The sequence below is a fragment of the Microtus pennsylvanicus genome, chromosome 1, assembly GCF_037038515.1.
Source record: "Microtus pennsylvanicus isolate mMicPen1 chromosome 1, mMicPen1.hap1, whole genome shotgun sequence".
In the NCBI taxonomy this organism is placed as follows: Eukaryota; Metazoa; Chordata; class Mammalia; order Rodentia; family Cricetidae; genus Microtus; species Microtus pennsylvanicus.
The window spans coordinates 122,767,075-122,786,157 of NC_134579.1; the positions used below are offsets into that span (position 1 = coordinate 122,767,075).

Consider the following 19,083-nt stretch of genomic DNA (forward strand, 5'->3'; position numbering starts at 1 on the left):
TCAAATCAGGCGGCTTTATTCAGTGGACTGCAGGGAGCCCCTGGGAGCAATCCAAGAGGGCTACCTGAAGGAGGAAGGTAGGAGGAGGGTAGGACACTCCTTTGGATGGCCATGAAGGTGTCCAGGAGCCTCTCTGGGGTCCCTGGGAGCCCTCAGCTACAGCCCAGTTGGGTTTTCAGATCCTGGAGCTGTTGGCTACTGATGTTGTTGCCACCACACACGATGACCACAATGGAAGCCAGGGCCGGGCCTAGGCGGCCCTCAGCCTGGAGCCTTCCCAGGATGCCTGAGTATATAGCAGCCAGGGCGGCCCCACAGGCAGGCTCCACCAGGATGCGCTCATCATCTGTGGGGAAGAAGCAGGAGGACTGTCAGCCAGTGCTCAGCAGGAGGGCTCCACCCACCCACCCACCCATAGATCCATCCATCCATCCACCCACCCACTCATCCATACATACATACATACACACATACATACATCCCTTCATTTACCTCTCTATCCATCTCTCCATCTGTACATCACCCATCCACCCACCCATGCATGCATCCACCCATGCATGCATCCACCCACCCATGCATGCATCCACCCACCCATGCATCCACCCACCCATGCACCCATCCACCCACCCATGCATCCATCATTCACCCCTCTGCCATCACAGGTCTGACTCTCTACAGACCTACTCCTTACTCCACCACTTGGCTGCCTCTCTGTCCATCCATCAGTGTAGCCTTCATCTGTAAAGCCAGCCAGCAGCCATCCAGCCAGCCATCTCCTACCCATCATGTGATTTCATTCATCAACCTGCTCAATGTGTCCATTTACCCACTATCTACCTACCAACTATCTACCCACCCATCCACATATCCATCCATCCACACCCATCCACCTATTCCCCATCTACTCACCAATTCATCATCCATCCACCCACCCATCCATCTATCCACCCATCCACCCATCCACCCACCTATCCTTCCCTACCCACCCATCCACCCACCCATCCACCCATCCACCCACCCATCCACCCACCCATCCATCCACCCACCCATCCACCCACCCATCCATCCACCCATCCACCCACCCATCCACCCACCCACCCATCCACCCACCCATCCACCCATCCACCCACCCATCCACCCACCTATCCATCCACCCATCCACCCACCCATCCACCCATCCACCCACCCATCCATCCACCCATCCACCCATCCACCCACCCATCCACCCATCCACCCACCCATCCACCCACCTATCCTTCCCTACCCACCCATCCACCCACCCAACCACCCACCCACCCACCCATCCACCCACCCACCCACCCATCCACCCACCCATCCACCCACCCACCCATCCACCCACCCATCCACCCACCCATCCACCCACCCATCCATCCATCCACCCACCCATCCACCCACCCATCCACCCACCTATCCTTCCCTACCCACCCATCCACCCACCCATCCACCCACCCATCCACCCACCCATCCACCCATCCATCCACCCATCCACCTATCCACCCACCCATCCACCCACCCATCCACCCACCCACCCATCCACCCACCCATCCACCCACCCACCCATCCACCCACCCATCCACCCACCCATCCACCCACTCATCCACCCACCCATCCATCCACCCATCCACCCACCCATCCACCCATCCACCCACCTATCCTTCCCTACCCACCTACCCCCAAACATCCATTCATCCTCTCTCCCTCTACTGCCCATCCATCCATTATTCATCTTCCCCACTCACTCGTACATTCACCCATTCATTCAACAAATACCTCACTCTCTGCCTGCCTCTGTGTTTGGAAGACCCTAGGGACATAACGGTGGCTAAGACACAAAGCCCTACCCCCATCCAGTTACACCCAAACAGTAGATAAAAACCAGGCAGCTGTGGGCAGAGGGGTGAGTGTATTGGAAGTCTCTAGCTAGTGGGGGGGTGTGGGGTGATCAGGGTGGCTTCTTGGAGGAGGATATACTGGATCACTAGCCATCACCGTGGACAAGCATTAGGCGATGGGGCCAGGATGGACATCCAGAGGCAAGAAGGTAGGAGGAGCATGTGCCAACATCCTGAAGCTGCCTAAGACTTCCTCTCCTCCCGTCCACTACTGGACACAGCCGTGACATCATCACTGCCCAGCCAGCCCTGCCTCAGATGCTAGGGACACAGTTGCTGTGGACAGATGGTCTGGGTTGCACTCACCCAGGAACCTCTGCACTGCCTTCACAGCCTCCCGGTCTTCCACCACCTCAGAGAGGATCTCACACTCCTTCGCACACTCCAAGGTCCGTGCAGCCACCCTCTTGGCTCCCAGGCTCTTGGCTACACTGTAGGGAGGTGGGCAGGGGGGAGGTGGAAGAGCAGACACATCAGAGCCTTACCCTGCAGAGCCCCAGGTCACCCACATCCTGTGATGGACAGGATGTCAGGAAGCCCAGACATGCTGGGCTACACAGAGAGAGAGTTCAGGGCCAGTATGGGCTACAGAAAGAGTTTAGGGCTAGCCTGGACAACTTAGTGGGGCCCTGTCAGAGCTCAGAGTCGGAACCATGTCTGAGGCCCTGGTCCTGTATCCAGGGCAGGGGGTGCAAATGAATAAGCACCCACATGATACATTGTGGGGAGCATCAGTACCCGGCACCCCAGGAGACAGCAGTGGGGTTTCTCTGTGCTGACACCCAAGGGGAGAAAAGCAAAACAGATGAGAAGTGTTCCAGACATAGAATTGACATGTGCAAGGGGTCAGGGCCTTCAGCCATCACAAGGATAGAAAGAGAGGCCTCGACAGAGGGAGGGAGAGAGGCTGGAGTTTGGCTGCAGGCTTGGGAGAGGGGTGAGGATGGGCACAAGTCAAGGCTAATAAGTCTTGTAGAGGGCTGTAGCTTAGTGAGCTACAGAGAAAGTTCAGGCCAGCCTGGGCTACAAAGGAAGTGGAGCTAAGTGGCAGTATACCAGAGTCCAGGCTGGCCTTGAACTCTCTCAATAAGGTACTAGAAGAAACCCCCGGGCTCCGCTCCCAGCACCGAACAAAGTGGGACAAGTGCTCACCCAGCAAGCATGAGGCCCTGGGTTCCATCCCCAGCACCCCATAACTGGATGTGGTGGGGTGCACCTAGAATTCTAGCACATGGAAAGAGGATCAGTTCAAGGTCATCCTCAACTACATAGGGAGTTCAAGGCTATCCTGGGCTACATCTCAAAAACTTTTTTTTTTTTGTTTTTGGATTTCTGAAACAGGGTTTCTCTGTAGCTTTTGGTGCCTGTCATGGAACTAGCTCTTGTAGAGCAGGCTGGCCTCTAACTCACAGAGATCCGCCTGCCTCTGCTTCCCGAGTGCTGGGATTAAAGGCGTGCGCCACCACCGCTGGGATAAAAAAAAATACTGACTACAGTTTGAATAAGTGAAGAACGTGGTTTTGTACCACATGCCCCCCCACACACACACACAAATGGCCACAAGGCTGGTCCAGTGGACAGGGGAGGCTGTTGCCCCACACCAAGGATCAATGACTGTGGTGGTTTGAATGTAATTTGCCCCCATAGTCTCATAGGGTGTGGCACTATTGCTGGAGTAGGTTTGGCCTTGCTGGAGGAAGTGTGTCTCTGTGGGGGCAGGATTTGAGGTTTTCGTTGCTCACGAAACTACCCAGTGTCACAGTCTACTTCTTGCAGCCTACAAGAAGATGTACTCTCAGCTCCTGCTCCAGTACCACGTCTGCCCGCGTGCCACCACGCTCCCCACCATGAGGATAAGGGACTGAACCTCTGAAACTATGAGCTGCCACCTCACTTAAACGTTCTTTCTAAGGGTAGCCGTGGTCACAATATCTCTTCACAGCTATAGAAACCATGGCTAAGACAATGACATAGTAGATGTGAGTACGAGGTCAAGAAGGGAACTGAGGACAGATGTGACCCCAAAACCAAGGGGGGAACTTAGGTCACCCCCATGCGCCTCACCTGTGGATATTACGTGCTGCTTTCTGTTGTGCCTGGCTGGGGGGCATGTACCTAGCTTGGGACCTAAACAGCTGGGCTGCCACTCTGGAGTAAGCTCCCCTTTTTTCTTTTTCTTTCTTTTTCTCTCTCTTATATACAGGGTCTCGTTTGCCTGGCTCCACCTGCCTCTGCCTGCCCCGGACTAGACTACAAGCACACACCACCACGCTCCGCTGTTTTACACAGGTCCCGGGGACTGAACACTGGTCCTCATGCTGGCAACGCAGGAACTTTACTGATCTTTCAGGTCTACTACCTCCTGGGCCCAGTGTGTGGGCATCTCTTCCAGCAGCCCTGGGAAGCTGGCCAGCTTGCATTTGCATGTTTTTGAGGCAGTGTCGCCCACTGCATCTGGGGTTCACTTCTTCTGTTAGGCTGACTGGCCAGCAAGCCTCTCTGAAATGCCACTCTCCTCTCTCCCAGTTCTGGGGTCACAGGTGCTGCCACTGTACCCAGATTTTATGTCGGTGCTAAGAATCTGAGATCAAATCTTCACGCTTCTGAGGCAGGCATACACCCACTGAACCTCTCCAGCACCACCCACATCCTTATTCTGAGACAGGGTCTGTCTATGCAAGTTCAGGCTGGACTCCACTCTCAAGCCTCCTGCCTCATACGTGTTGGGATGACAGGGGTATACCCATAAACCCGGGTTTGTTTTTTTTCCACACCCTCTAACTTGGATCTTTGCGACAGTGGTTAGAATTTCAGGACAAGCCAGGCGGTGGTGGCGCACACTTTTAATCCCAGCACTTGGGAGGCAGACACAAGTGGATCTCCATGAGTTTGAGGCCAGCCTGGTCTACACAGCTCCAAAGCAACAGAGAAACCTTATCTTGGAAAATCAAGTAAAATAAAATAAGAATTTCAGGACAAGCAGACCTTTGGGGTGCCCCCACTCCCACTACCTTGGACAAAGAGACCATAGGACAGAAACACCCCACCCTCTACCCCCTCAGATGCTCCATCCAGACCCACCTGGTGATGTCTGGCAGCGTGACCAGCCTGCCTGCCTGCAAGGCAGCGTTGAAGCTGTGTGCCCCTCGGGTCTCCATCGCAACAATGGGCACATGTTGCCAGCCTACCTCCAACAGGCCAGCTGTCACACCTGCGAGGAGTCCTCCCCCCCCTACGGCCAGTACCACGGCACCCGGCGGGCTCCCCAGCGACTCCTTCAGCTCCCGTACTAGACTGGCATGGCCTTCCCTGTGGGGTGGGGGTGGAGAGAATGATGGGGCTCCCAGGAAAGGAGACCCCTCTGCCTCATCCTTGCTCACTCGACCCTCTCCACTCTGGGAAGAAACGCCCCTATCAGAGAGGGTTAAGAGGAACCAGCCTGTGACTTAGGACCAGCTGGGGTTCTGAAGCAAAGAACCCTGTCTCTGCCCCTGACCAGCTGACCTTGGGCAAGTAGTGGGCTTCCTGGTTGCTACCTCATCTTCTCAGATGAGGCCCCAAGGCACGTGTTTGATAAGGACTATTTTATACTCTATTTTCCATTCTATCAAAGGAGAAACTGAGGCACGGACAGTTATGTGCTTTCCACAAAACAACTCCCAAGAAGCAAAGTCTGAACACACGTCTGCCTGGCTTTGAAGGCTCTTCTCCTTTCTGGGTCTTCGTTTCCTCAGGCCCTGATTCAGGAAGGGTCCCCCTCCCCTCTCCTGCTCTGGCACCCTGGAAACAAAGCCACAAGCCTCACCATATCAGGGGATGGTCAAACGGGGAGACATTCACCCAGCCGTCCCTTGTGGCCAATTCTTGAGCCTTTATGTTGGCTTCATCCCAGACCTAAAGGAAGTAGCAGGCCTGGAAAAAGTTGGGGTGCAGACTCCACAGGGACTGTGGTCGCCTACAGAGCTAGAGGAGATCTCCCCTGAATGAGACCACACCTCCCAGGATAAGGCCTGCAGCCTCTGTGTGGGCCAAAGGACACCACATGTGTCCCTCAAACTCAAAGGGATCCGAGTCCCTATACAGCAGGACCAGAACAACCCAGTGTGTGCAGAGCCAAAGGACTCCAGGGCTGGTGACATGGAGCCCGCTTTGGGGCCACAGGAGGGGACAAATCCCCCACACCAACCCCACATTTCAGCCGGATCCCTGCAGTCTATCCATGAGAGTCCATGTCACCCAACGGTGGCCCACGGTGAGCTGAAGCATAGATGTGGGCAGAGATGGCTCCTGACACCCGTGTCCACCATAGGTCACCCAGAGCTCACCTTCTGGGTGTCCCCTGATCATAGTGCCTGGCTGAGGAGTGGACAAAGTGGGCTGCTTGGGACAGGCTCCACCAATAAGGATTGAGAGCTGCTGTGGCCCACTCAGGGGGCACAACCCTCCTGAACTCTGGGACACCCCAGACGGCACAGACATGCCCTGTCCTGCAGAGTGGGCTTCCCTCTCCGCCCTGCCTTCTTCCGGGATGGGTGGGTGGGTGAGTGGAAGGTAGCAGAGAAGCAGAAATCAGTGGGTGGTGGTGGCGCACGCCTTTCATCCCAGCACTTGGGAGGCAGAAGCAGGTGGATCTCTGTGAGTTCAAGGCCAGCCTGGTCTACATACGTAGTGGGCTCCAGGACAGCCAGGGCTACACAGAGAAATCCTGTTTTTAGAGGATACAGCTTTGGGCACCACGGTTTGGGAGGATACAGCTTCAGTGTGGGGTCTGCAGATGCTCCCATTACTTTCTTATTGCCGTCTCAGAGTAAGAAATGACACATCCATGACCGAAGACTTCATCTGATCAGACTGCCAGCCTTTCAGGTCCCAGTACCAAGTGTCAGTGAGGATGGGGGACACTATTCTCCAGCCCTCTGACAGGGGTCTTCTCGGCATGGGACAAGACATCCAGAGGTCCCAGCCCTCAAAGTGCCCTTGCCCGACCCATCCTCTCTTCTCTCCACCCTCCTGAGAGAAGACCGAAGACCAAAACACTAGTTCTGGCCAATGTTTGTCCAAAATAAGTGGAGGCGGTGCCCTGGGGTGCCATGGGGGAGGACACAGCACCCGTCCCCCACCACTCCGCCCTTGCTTTCCACTTTCTCCTTACCTTCCCAGCCAGCTGGACCTCGGCCCCCTCCCCCTCCAGCCGCCTCACCACCTGCGTGGAAGTGTTCTCTGGGAGCACAATAGTGACAGGGATGCCCAGCTTCCGAGCCGAGTAAGCGGCTGCAATTCCTGCATTGCCTCCTGGGAGCAGTGGAGGGAGGAGTTCCTCAGACTTCACATGCCTCCCCGCCCCCACCTCCCGGCAAATCACCTGTGTATCTGCCCCACTGCTGGCAGAGGGAGACACCTGATCTACATCAACCCAATCAGAAAACGCAACCTCCTCACCCGTTACTGCTTCAGGGGTGAGTATGTTGCCCAGGCTTCTGTATGGCCTGGACAAAGAGGAAAAGGAGGAGAAGAAAAAGCAAAAGACAGAGAGCAAGAGAAGAGACCGGCTGGATTCAGCCATTTCTAAAAGTTGCTTATCCTGAGGAAGTTCAGAACTTGGAGCCTGCAGCTTAAACCTCCGTGAGATGGATCTCTGTCACTTGCGACCACCACAAATCTCGGATTATAGGAAAGGGACTGAAAACAGATAGGGTGTGGCTGTCTGAGATGCGGCCCGAATGAGGCTAATCCTTAAAATGGAACTAAACTGGTCCTGATGGTGCAGACCTGCAATCCCAGTGCTCAGGAGGGGGAGACAGGAGAGTCAGGAGTCCCTAACATAGCCTTTACAAAGAAAAAGAGAAGAAAGGGAGGGAGGAGGGAAGGAACAAAAGAAGGAAGGAAACAAGCAAGTAAGCAAACTCTGGACATTGACCAATGTGCTAGCTGGCTCCCCTGCCCCCACCCCAGTCCTAAGGACTCCTAGTAAAACAGAGAGGGGTGGGGTCACCTGAGGAGCACACCAGATGTTTGCATCCCTTCATGGCCATCTGGAGAGAGAAAGGATGGAGTTGGGGGTCACTCCAGTCATGGAGGCCTTTGTGGAATGTGGCTGGATGCTCCATCCACACCCAACACTCCTCTCCCTCTCTCCTGCCCACACTTCCTCCACAGCCCCTCGTGACCTCCTCCCCTCCCCACCCTCCTTCACCTGCTGACAGAAATGTCCGATGCCTCGGATCTTAAAGGAGCCAGCTGGCTGCACATTCTCATATTTGAGGAAGACGGGCATGCCTGCCACCTGAGACAGTGCCCAGCTTTCCAGCAGAGGCGTGACCCTATGGAAAGGCTCAGCCCTGCCGTGATCCACCAAGGCTCCCTCCATTCCTGTGGCACACAGACGACCTGCAAGGGAGCATGTTCGGATCAGATTCCTTAACTATAACAGGGGAAGGGAAGGTCAAGGCCACTGGTCCTGGCCACCCCATATCCAACCCAGCTTCCAAGCTTCAAGGCCCATGCACGTGTCTGCCCATCTCTGGACCTTAGTTTCCCCATCTGAACAAGGCAGATCGTACTGGGTACCTTTCACTTGGTGTCTGTGGCTGTCCATAGCGCTGGGGACACAGAGTGTGACCAAAGAGTAATAAAAATTCATTCATTCATAATTTTTTTCCATAAAAAAAAGTGAAGCAGGTGTCAGGGAGGCAGGGCCCTTCCCTATTCCCTTACCTTTGCCCTTGGCCGTCCTGGGCCCTCTTTCCGGTTATCGGTTCCCAATTAGACAACCACAGCCTGTATCTCTGAAAGCAAAGACGCTTTTGTTGTAGTTACCATTGACAGACAGGGTCTCCCTGTGTAGCCCAGTTTGGCCTGGAACCCACCATCCTCCTTAGTATTGGGATTATAACGCTATGATGTCACACTGGCCAGTAAGCTCTTGTTTTGTTTCTGATGTACATGCATATGCAGCTTTACAAAGGTCTACATTTGTCCAGACTCAGTGAGGTGCTGATTTTACACCAGCTACACAGCAAGTCTGAAACCAGCCAGGGCTGTACAAGATCTGTCTCAAAGCATAAAGGGGGAGGGGAGCTGAGACGCTGGCTCAGCAGTTAAGAGTACTCGATGCCCTTGCAAAGGACTCAGGTTCAGATCCCAGTACCCTCACAAACAGCTATAATTCCCATTCTAGGGGGGTCTGATGCCCTCTTTTGGCCAGCTTGGGCACAGCTTGCACACAGTGTACAGGCATCTATGCAGGCAAACACACATAAAAATAAATTTTAAAAGATTGCAAAAGAAACTGGGCGGTGGTTGCGCACGCCTTTAATCCCAGCACTCGGGAGGCAGAGGCAGGCGGATCTCTGTGAGTTCGAGGCCAGCCTGGTCTACAAGAGCTAGTTCCAGGACAGGAACCAAAAAGCTACAGAGAAACCCTGTCTCGAAAATCAAAAAAAAAAAAAAATTGCAAAAGAGTCTGGCGAAATGGCTCAGCAAATGCTGCTTGTCACGTAAGCCGGATGACCTGGCTTTGATGCCCAGGAACCACTTAAAAGTGGAAGGAAAGAACCTAGTTCACAGAGGTTCTTTCTCCCTCTCTCTCTCCTCTTTCTCTCCCTCCCTCTCCTCTCTCTCTCCCTCTCTCTCTCCCTCTTTCTCTCTTCTCTTTCTCTTCTCTCTCTCCTCTCTCTCTCCCTCTCTCTCCTCTCCTCTCTCTCCTCTTTCTCTTCTCTCTCCTCCCCCCCCCCTCACACACACACACACATGCACTAATAATAAATACAATTTTCAGAGAGGGAGGTAGATGGACATGGTAGTGCGCAGCCTTTGATCCCATCATGCAGGAGGCAGAGACATAAAGATCTATGAATTCCAAGTCTACCAGGGATACACAGAGAGACCTTGTCTATAAGTAAACAAACAAAAAACAAATAAGGAATGTTGGGAAAAGGAAGAAACTGGGTTGTTGCTCACACCTGTAATCCCTGCATTCAAACTTAGGAAACTGAGGCAAGAGGATTGAGAGTTCAAGACAAGCCTGAGCTACAGAGTGAGTTTAAGGATAGCCTTGAAGTGTGAAGGCCTTATTTCAAATCACCGAAGGGACAAAAAAAATAAAAATAAAATTGGTGCGGTCCTTTGCAGTTTCAAGGCTGACCACCAGGGGCAGGTTGCACGCTATCCCTCTGGACCTGGAGCCTGAACCCCACTCTTACTCAAGGGGCTCAAATAGGGAACTGGTCCGTGAATCTGACCCTTTGTCAGGATGGCCCTGGAACTCCCCAGACAAGGCAAAGACAAAGCAGACCTCTCACAGGGAAAGAGGGCCTATGGTCTGTACCTGATCCCCAAACTCCCTGCACTGGCTAGTTTTTATGTCAACTTGACCAAAGCTGGAGTCGTTTAGGAAGAGGGAACCTCAGCTGAGAAAACAACCCTAGCAGACTGGCTTTGTCGTGTATTTTCTTAATTGATGATTGATGTGGGAGAGCCCAGTCCGTGGTGGGTGGTGCCCTGGGCTGCTGGTCCTGGGTTCTATAAGAAAGCAGGCTGAGCAAGCCATGGGAAACAAATCAGTAAGCAGCACCCTCCATGGCCTCTGCATCAGCTCCTGCCTCCAGGTTCCTGTCCTTTTGAGTTCCTGTCCTGACTTCCTTCGGTGACAAATAACGATATGGAAGTGTAAGCCAAATAAACCCTTTCTTCTCCAAGTTGTTCTTGGCCATGGTGTTTATCACAGCAATAGTAACCCTAACTAAGACACCCCTCATAGCCTGGCTTAGCCCACACCTCTGTCTTGCAAGCCCAGATCATAGGTTTGGGGGCTAAGCAGAGACCAGAGCCAAACCCCAGCTGTGTGACCCATGGAAGCGTCTCAACCACTCTGTGCCTACTTCCACATCTGTAAAATGAAACCAAATACATATACACCCCTGGGGGCTATGGTGCAGAGGAACTGCTCGCACACACTGCCACGCTCCAGGCTGAATCTTCTAGACAGGCTGAGGGGACCCGTGAGGACTGGGGCCTTCTGCCAATGCTGCATGTCATGGTCCAGGCTAGGGCTTGGGACCCAGGGATGGCACAGTGAGGAAGACAGACTTCGACCTCAGAGCCGAGCTTGTAGTTTGATGAGATCTACTATAAACCAACAAAATAACAGGATATTAAAGATGAACAAAAGTGTCTCCTTTGGGCATGGAGCCAGGAAAGAACTCTTGGACCAGGAAGATACTAATGAGCTAACACGAACCATGCCACACACTGAATGCGGTGCTACATGGCTCACAGGCCTCATGAGGGTTAAATTCAACCACAGAGTGAAGGAGCCCATTGTACCCGGTGTGGCTTGATAAGAGCCAACTGTTGTGTGGGGCTTGCTGGGAGCCAGGCAACGTGCCCAGCACCTTCCTAGTTATCTCCGAACGCACTGTGAACCCCTGACGGAGTCCTGTATTTAACTCCATCTTACAGTTAGTGACCCAGAGGGGTTGGTACACAGGAAATGTGGCTCAGAGTTCAAACCCGAGTGTGTGCTTTCCCATCTTAGCTCCTGGGCTGCCAGTGTCCTCCTCCTGCTCCTCCTCCTCATCATTTATTGAAAATGAGGCTGTTTGGCACTTCGCTGACCATTATCCTCAAGAACTGAAACTCGCCAGGAAACAGTGGTACACGCCTTTAATCCCAGCACTCGGAGGCAGAGGCAGGTGGATCACTGTGAGTTCCAGGCCAGCCTGGTCTACAGAGTGAGTTCCAGGACAGCCAGCGTTACAGACACACACACACAGAAGTGGGGGGGGGGGAGACCCTGTCTTGAAAGAACAAAAGTAAGAACAAACAGAACTGAAACTCTGTCCCCAGACCCCTCTTGGTGACAGCAACCTCATTGTCATCAGGGTGGAGACCATCTGAGCAAACCTAGCGACCCCATTGGTTCAGCTCCCCACTGTGACAGCTCCCAAGCCTGAGCAGGAGGCTGGACCTCCCTGTGCTCGGTAAGGCAGTGGAGAGACAGCTGTGACTCCGTCCTGGGACTTATTGATAAGGGCTGCTCACTCTCACCCACCCTGCTTCCAACCCCGACAGTTCCAAGTGCTTTTCCCAGGGACCACTGGGTACCATACAGCAGTTGAACCAGGAGAAAGTCTAGAAAGTCAGGCTGAATGCCCCTCCCACCTGCACAACCCGGTATCCACCCTCAGGGTCCCCAGAGCCCACCTCCAGTGGGGTGAGAGACAGGGCAGCTGCTCCTGGGGTAGTAGCCACCCTCACACCCACTTGCTGCACCCTGCAACCACCACACAGCTCCTGGCCACTCCCACAATGCTACGCTTACCTTCCGGAAGGACAGTCCCCAGACCAGCACAGCCTCCAGCTCAGCCAGGACTAACCTGGACTCAGGCCACTAGATGAGCTTCCGGCCACCAGGGCCTGGCCCCTCCTCCCTGTTAAAGGGACAGTTCCTGATTCTGGAGTCCTGTGAAGACTCACAACCAAATCAGCCAAGATGAACTCAGGGGGATATCCAACCCTCCCCTCCTTCCTCATGCAACTCATGGCTTGTTAATGACCTGGTGGGTTCTTCTGGCAGATGGGGTAATGGAGGCTCAGAAAAGACAACATCCATCCACAGGGGCTGGCCAGCAAGAGGCCTAAGGAACCTCTCACCTTGGTGACCTTTCTAACACAGCCACCCTAGATCCAACATATCCAGAGCTGTTCTTAGGTCAGGCCACTTTCCCCAGACCACACTGGGGCCATCTTAAGTTTGAGACAAGAAAACAAAAATGCAGTACAGGCATGGTGGCACACGCCTTTAATGCCACTACTCAGGAGGCAGAGGCAGAGGCAGAGGCAGAAGGATCTCTGTAAGTCCAAGGTCAGCCTGGTCTATATAGCAAGTTCCAGGACACTTGGGGCTACATCGAGAGAATCTGTTATAAAAATAAAATAAAATAAAATAAAATAAAAGGAAGATAGAAGACAAGGAGGAGCTGTCATCCTGTCTGAACAGGAAGGGTGACTCTCACGTCCCATTCCCCTCTCTGCTGTTTCATAGCCAGCAGAAGAAGCCTGGTTGGTATTTACTGCTCATAGCAATGGCTGCTCATTCCTTCACGCATCCAATAAATAAATATTTACCAGACACCTACCACTGCCAAGACCTGAGACCTTTAACCTCAAACAAGACAGCTTGTCCCCGCTTTCTCCCAGCACTCGGGATGCCCGTGCTATGGGAGGTGGGAGCAGGTAGGATGTTGGGAGCCCACAGGTGTGGAGTGGGGACAGGGCAGGGTCACAGAAGTACTTAGAAGTTCTGAGGATATGGCTCTCTAGCTCCCAGGAGGAAGGGTCAGATTCTTGTGTCCCCTCTCTCCCCATCTCACTGGACAATGCTGAGACCCTGGGCTTCCTCCATCCTGAGCCTCAGTTTCCCTAAATACAAAATGAGAGGCAAGATTCAGAAGGGCCAGGCAACATAGGTGTCCCTTAAGGCAGTGTGACCGCTCCCCTCCTGTGATTGATGATTAACCCCTGGCTACCTGTGGAGCTGCTTAGCCAGAATCCACGACTGGGGCCCCGCCCAACCTACCTCTGCCCTCACAAGAACCCTCTCTCAGGTGCCTGGTCTCGCACAAAAGAACAGAGAGCAGAAGGTCTCCACAGTGGCTGGAGGATGGAATCTGGAGAAAGGTTTCCTGGTAGAGGAACACTCCAGCTGTTGACAAGGATCTGCATTTATTACACGCCTATGGTATACCAATAGCATATTTAAACAAGGGTCTGCATTTATTACACGCCTATGGTATACCAACAGTGCATTCTCAGGCCTCTCATCGCCAGCACTAAGACTAGGAACCCAGAACTTTGCACACGTCTGTTAAGCTTTCTACCACAAGCCCCTGGGAACGAAGTCTCCTTAGTTTTTCTTGCAGTGGGATCTTGTATAGTTTAGGCTAGCCCTAAACTTGCTGCGTCAATGAAGACAACACTGGACATCTTATCTTCTCGACTCCACCATCCAAGTGCTAGGATTACAGCTGCACGCCCAGGCAGGAGAGCACACACACAACACACACGCACACATGCACCCGTGCACACACACACAGAGGGGGTCACTGGCTAAGTGGTAAAGAGCATGTGCTGCCCTGAAGAAGACTCAAGTTCAGTTCCCAGCACCTACATCAGGCAGCTCACAATGGCCTGTAACTCCAGTCCCAGCGGGTCTGACACCTCTACGGGTGCCGCACTCGGTCACATGCACATAACCTCACACACCATACACACAATGAAAATAATAAGCAGGGCGGTGGTGGCGCACGCCTTTAACCCCAGCACTCGGGAGGTAGAGGCAGGCAGATCTCTGTGAGTTCAAGGCCAGCCTGGTCTACAGAGCGAGTTCCAGGACAGCCAGGGCTACATGGTGAGACCCTGTCTCAACAAAACAAAACAAAGAAGAAAAAAAAAGTATTATTATTATTTTGTATTTTTGAAGCAGGGTTTCTTCATGTAGCCCTGGCTGCCCTGGAACTCACTCTGTAGACCAGGCTGGCCTCAGACTCACAGAGATCCTCCTGCCTCTGCCTCTTGAGTGCCGGGATTAAAGGTGTACACCACAGTGCTGAACTAAATCATTTTTTTTTGTTGTTGTTTTTTTTTTTTTTTTTGTTTTTTCGAGACAGGGTTTCTCTGTGGTTTTGGAGCCTGTCCTGGAACTAGCTCTTGTAGACCAGGCTGGTCTCGAACTCACAGAGATCCGCCTGCCTCTGCCTCCCGAGTGCTGGGATTAAAGGCGTGCGCCACCACCGCCCGGCAACTAAATCATTTTTAAAAGAAAAATCATAAGTAATAAGACAAGCCAAGTGCTAATACACCTGTAATCTCACCACTCTAGAGGCTGAGGCAGGAGGATTGCTGTAAATTCAACAGCAAGACTGTCTCAAAACAAAAACAGACAAACAGGACTGTTGAGATGGTCTGCCAGGTGAGAACACTTGTCACCAAACTGATGTCCTGGGTTCGGTTCCCAGGACCAACATGGTGGAAGGAGAGGACCGATGCCAAAAAATGGACCTCTGACCTCCACATACATGCTGTGGCACACAAGTGCACCAACACACACGTGTGCGTACACACACACGCTCACACACACACGGGCGCACACGCACGGGCGCGCACACACGCACACACATGCACGCACACATGCTCACACACGCTCTCACACACATGTGCGTGCACACACGCTCTCACACACATGTGCGTGCACACACGCTCACACACACATGCGCGTATACACACGCTCACACACACACTCACACACGGGCGCGCACACATGCACGCACACATGCTCACACACGCTCTCACACACATGTGCGTGCACACACGCTCGCGCACACACACGCTCACACACACACGGGCGCACACACACTCTCACACACACACGGGCGCACACGCATGCTCACACACACGTGCGCGTACAAACACGCTCACACACACAGGCGCACACACACGCTCACACACATGCACGCACACATGCTCACACACGCTCTCACACACATGTGCGTGCAAACGCGTGCGCGCACACGCATGCGCACGCACGTGCACGCACACACACCAAATGTAATTTTAAATTTTTTTAAATGAAAACCAAGAAATGAAAGAAAACAGAATGGCACAGTGCTCCCATGGGGAGGCAGGGTGTTCGGCATCCAGAACACAGATCTTGGAACAGGCTCTGATGCACATAATAGCAACACCACTTCCTGGCTGGGGAACCCCAGGCAGATCATTCAACCTCTCTGTGCCTTGTCTGAGCTCTGTGTGTGGAGGGGGGGGGACTCGTGTGCTGGTAGAGCAGACACTGGGGCCGACAGCTGGCACTCTGTTATCATTCCTATGGCTGTAAAAGAGGTTTCCTAAGAAGTCTATGGAGTCATTTCATCACAGAATGTACAATTACCTGTACAAAAAGAAACCATTAAAATCAACTCCGCACTGAGGAGACAGGTTCGGAGAACCCAAGTCATTTGCCCAAGGTCACATAGTAGGGGCAGAGCCGGAGGCTGAGCGGCAGAGGGGCTGGGCTCCACAGCCGCTGGGTGGCTGGCTGGAATGAGGGGGAGGGTGGGCTGGGAAGGCTAATGGAGGGGGGAGAGGCTATGTTTGTCAGCCAGCTCCTGTCCCTGACACCTCAGGCCACCACACAGCCACCATGCCAGTCCTCTGGGTTGCTCATTAATCCTCATTTCACCACCTCAGCCCCAGCTGTGCACCCTGTTCCCAGGACAAAGAGACCTTTCTGCCTCGGGCACTTGCCCGGCCCCCTCCGTCACAAGTCTCACCTCATACTCCTCTTTGCACGGCTTCTCCGTCACTAGGTAGGAGCAGGGACCTGGCAGGTGAAGCCAGTGAGCAGCGACTGAGAGCAAGGAAATCTGGGTCTTCCCACACACAATACAGCGTGAATCCTCAGCCAAGTTCAAAGACTCCCCACCCTGGACCAAGAAGTTTGATCATTGCAGGCCTGAGAATCCAACCTTAGGGCATTATTTCCATCAGCCGAGCTAAGCTATACCATCCTCTCTGGAAAGTCACAGTCCTGTGGTCACCCTATACCCCCAGCCCGCACCCAACAGCTTGTGACTGAACCTCAGATGTATTTGATTTTGAAACCCTGGCAGAGACACTCTCCACCACCACAACTCATTTGCCCAGAGCAAGGGAAGGAGTTAGTTTTTTTTTTTTAAAAAAAAAAAGTGACTAATTGGGTCTTTGAGGGACAGTCAACTGGGGTGCGCCTCCCTAGAGACTTAAAAATGCATACCTAAGCCAGGTGTGGTGATGAATGCCTGAAATCTCAACATTTGGCTGGTGGAGACTGGATAATCAGAAGATGAAGGCCATTTTTGGCTACAAAGGAAATTCAAGGCCAGCCTGGGCTATGGGAGAACCCACCTTACAACGAACAAACCCATAGCTAATCTGGGTATAGTGGTGTGCACCTCTGGTCCCAGCACTCGGAGGCTGAAGCAGGAGAATGAAGGGTTCAAGGCCAGCCTGGGCTACATAGTGAGACCCTGACTCATAGAACAAAACCCCTTGGACTTCAGAGAAATGGAAAGAGTTTGTGACAGATGAAAACATTGGTGTGGGGAGGGCTGGGGACAGGCCCTGACTCTGCTGTCCACCGCCCCTGAAGGGGTGCTATGGGCTGGAGCCCCAGAAGGTTCTCACATTACTATTATTCAAGTAGTAATATTTGCTGCAACCCCTAGGAGAAGGGAAAAAAACACAAACCCAGCCCTGTTGTCTCAAATTAAGCAGTGTACGTGCCCTTGCGGTGTGAGGTTCTTTCACTCCTCATTTGTCAAGGAGCTGCAGCTTTGTCTCTCTTGGGGTCTCTAAGGGCGTGGGATCTGGCCCAGCTCCCCACGTCCAGCACGGGTCACCATGGGTCACCATGGGCAATGATAACCTTGTGGAGAGGCTCCAGCTATTGCCAGGTCCTGACCTTGGCTTGGTGGCTGATTTTACACATCAGGGATCAGCAAAGACTGTTTGTCACTAGGAATGACGCACAGGGGGAGTCAGCAAGGGACGGTGCCACCAGGAAACCCTAGAGGGTTCTCGGAGGCCCCACCCATCCAGCGAGGGTTGCAGCAGGTGACCACGGTGAAAAGAGCCCAGTGGCTGCCAAGTCCCCCAGCAGGGACCACAGAGGTTGGACACAGAGTCCAAAGCAAGGGAGACTCCCTGTTCAGACAAACTCCTTTCTTTTTTTTTTAACATTTAAAAAAATGGGTTTTTTTTTTAGATTTATTTATTTATTTGGGGTTTTGTGCATGTGCCATGGCATACATGTGGGGGTCATATGACAATCTGTGGGAGTCATCAGGCTTGGCAGCAAATGTCTTTACCCATTGAGCTGTCTTTCCAGCTGTGTGTGTGTGTGTCTGTGTGCCACGTTTTATTTTTTTCGAGACAGGTTCTCATGTATCCCAGGCTAGCTTTGAATCCACCAGATGACGTCAAACTCCTGATCCTCCCGTTTCTGCCCCCCAAGTGCCAGGTTTACAGATTTACCACACCTGGCCTTTTTTTCCTTTTCTTTAGAGACACAGTCTCTTTCTGTACCCCAGTCTGGCCTCAAACCTGTAGCAATTCTCCCACCTCGGCCTCCCACGTGCTAGGGTGACGGGTATGAGCCACCATGCCCATGTGACGCCTCCCGGGGCTCTGTTTCAGCAGCAGGTGTGATAGAACATGTTTTGTACACGAGGTTAAGTCATGGCCGCAGTGCCAGGAACAGAGATGGCAGAACAAGGAGGGTTGGGTGTCATTCGTGTTACCCTGGAGTGGTTCCTTAGACGCGGCTGTTGGTGTCTGGAGCTGCGCCAGGCATTGCTTGTAACTAAGCCTGACATTCTTCACTCTGGTACATCTAACGTATCTCCAGGGACTGTCCCCACGGATGCAAAAATCATACCACCTTGAGATGCTGGACTGGCCTGAGGTGGGAAGGAGGCCTGTGTGAAAGGGCTGGAAAGGGGTGAGGCTGGGAACATGGCTGAGTTGGCAGAGTGCTTTTCCAGCATGTACAAGGCCCTGCATTTGATCCTCAGTACCAGGTGAAGTAGGCACAGTTGGCACTCACCAATGATCTCAGCATTCCGAAGGTGAAGGCAGGAGAATCAGGAGTTGAAAGATATCTTCAGCAACTGAGTGAGTTGAAGGCCAGCCTGGGATACGTGAGACCCTGACTCAAATTTAATCTAAAATAATGATATCTAGACCCTCCAGGTGTATCCGAACTGCTCGGTCCACCTGATTGTCTCCGGTCCAACCCTCTCCATCAGCTCTGTGTTCCCCAAAAACTAAGAGTCCCCAAGTTATCATCCTCCAAGTTACCCTTGCCCCGATGACTCTCAGTAAACGCCGTCCCCAGGCCTGTCCTTACCTACAACATGGGTCAAAGGAAGTCAGATACATACAGGAAATCCATAGCGTGGGACCAGGACTCCATTACTCTGGCAATAGGGTGTTGGTACAGAGAAACCAGAGATGATTGTATCCACACAATGGCTTTGTGTTCCCTTGATCTCCTTTTGCTGTCTTATTGCTCTAGCTAGAACTTCAAGTACTGCTCTATTGAATAGATATGGAGAGAGTTGACAGCCTTGTCTTG

General features: G+C 52.9%; 1 protein-coding gene across 4 annotated transcripts; it reads right to left on the reverse strand.

Annotated features, from left to right (window-relative positions):
• Sdsl (serine dehydratase like) lies at window positions 1-12,315 on the reverse strand. Of its 4 annotated transcripts, none has more exons than XM_075982071.1 (9): window positions 12,235-12,315; window positions 8,628-8,698; window positions 8,107-8,300; window positions 7,906-7,945; window positions 7,066-7,205; window positions 5,719-5,807; window positions 4,995-5,222; window positions 2,220-2,344; window positions 1-346 (listed from the first exon to the last, which is right to left on the reverse strand). In XM_075982071.1, the coding sequence occupies exons 3-9, from the start codon at window positions 8,278-8,280 to the stop codon at window positions 153-155; spliced, it is 990 nt and encodes a 329-aa protein (XP_075838186.1). In that variant the 5' UTR covers window positions 8,281-8,300; window positions 8,628-8,698; window positions 12,235-12,315; the 3' UTR covers window positions 1-152. The 4 variants fall into 4 exon arrangements, with proteins under 4 accessions (XP_075838186.1, XP_075838191.1, XP_075838196.1 ...); XM_075982076.1 differs by lacking the exon at window positions 12,235-12,315 and adding an exon at window positions 12,117-12,194; XM_075982081.1 differs by lacking the exon at window positions 12,235-12,315 and adding an exon at window positions 11,787-11,806 and having other exon boundaries at window positions 8,628-8,699.
• Between the last annotated feature and the right edge of the window lie 6,768 nt (window positions 12,316-19,083).

What these genes read in the sequence shown, in the direction of transcription:
- Sdsl (XM_075982071.1), bottom strand. Translation starts at nt 8,280, where the DNA reads ATGGAGGGAGCCTTGGTGGATCACGGCAGGGCTGAGCCTTTCCATAGG. An exon ending in ACATCTGGTGTGCTCCTCAG is followed by an intron (nt 7,206 to 7,905) that starts GTGACCCCACCC and finishes CACTGCTCCCAG; the next exon opens with GAGGCAATGCAGGAATTGCA. An exon ending in ACGCTGCCAGACATCACCAG is followed by an intron (nt 2,345 to 4,994) that starts GTGGGTCTGGAT and finishes ACCTCCCTACAG; the next exon opens with TGTAGCCAAGAGCCTGGGAG.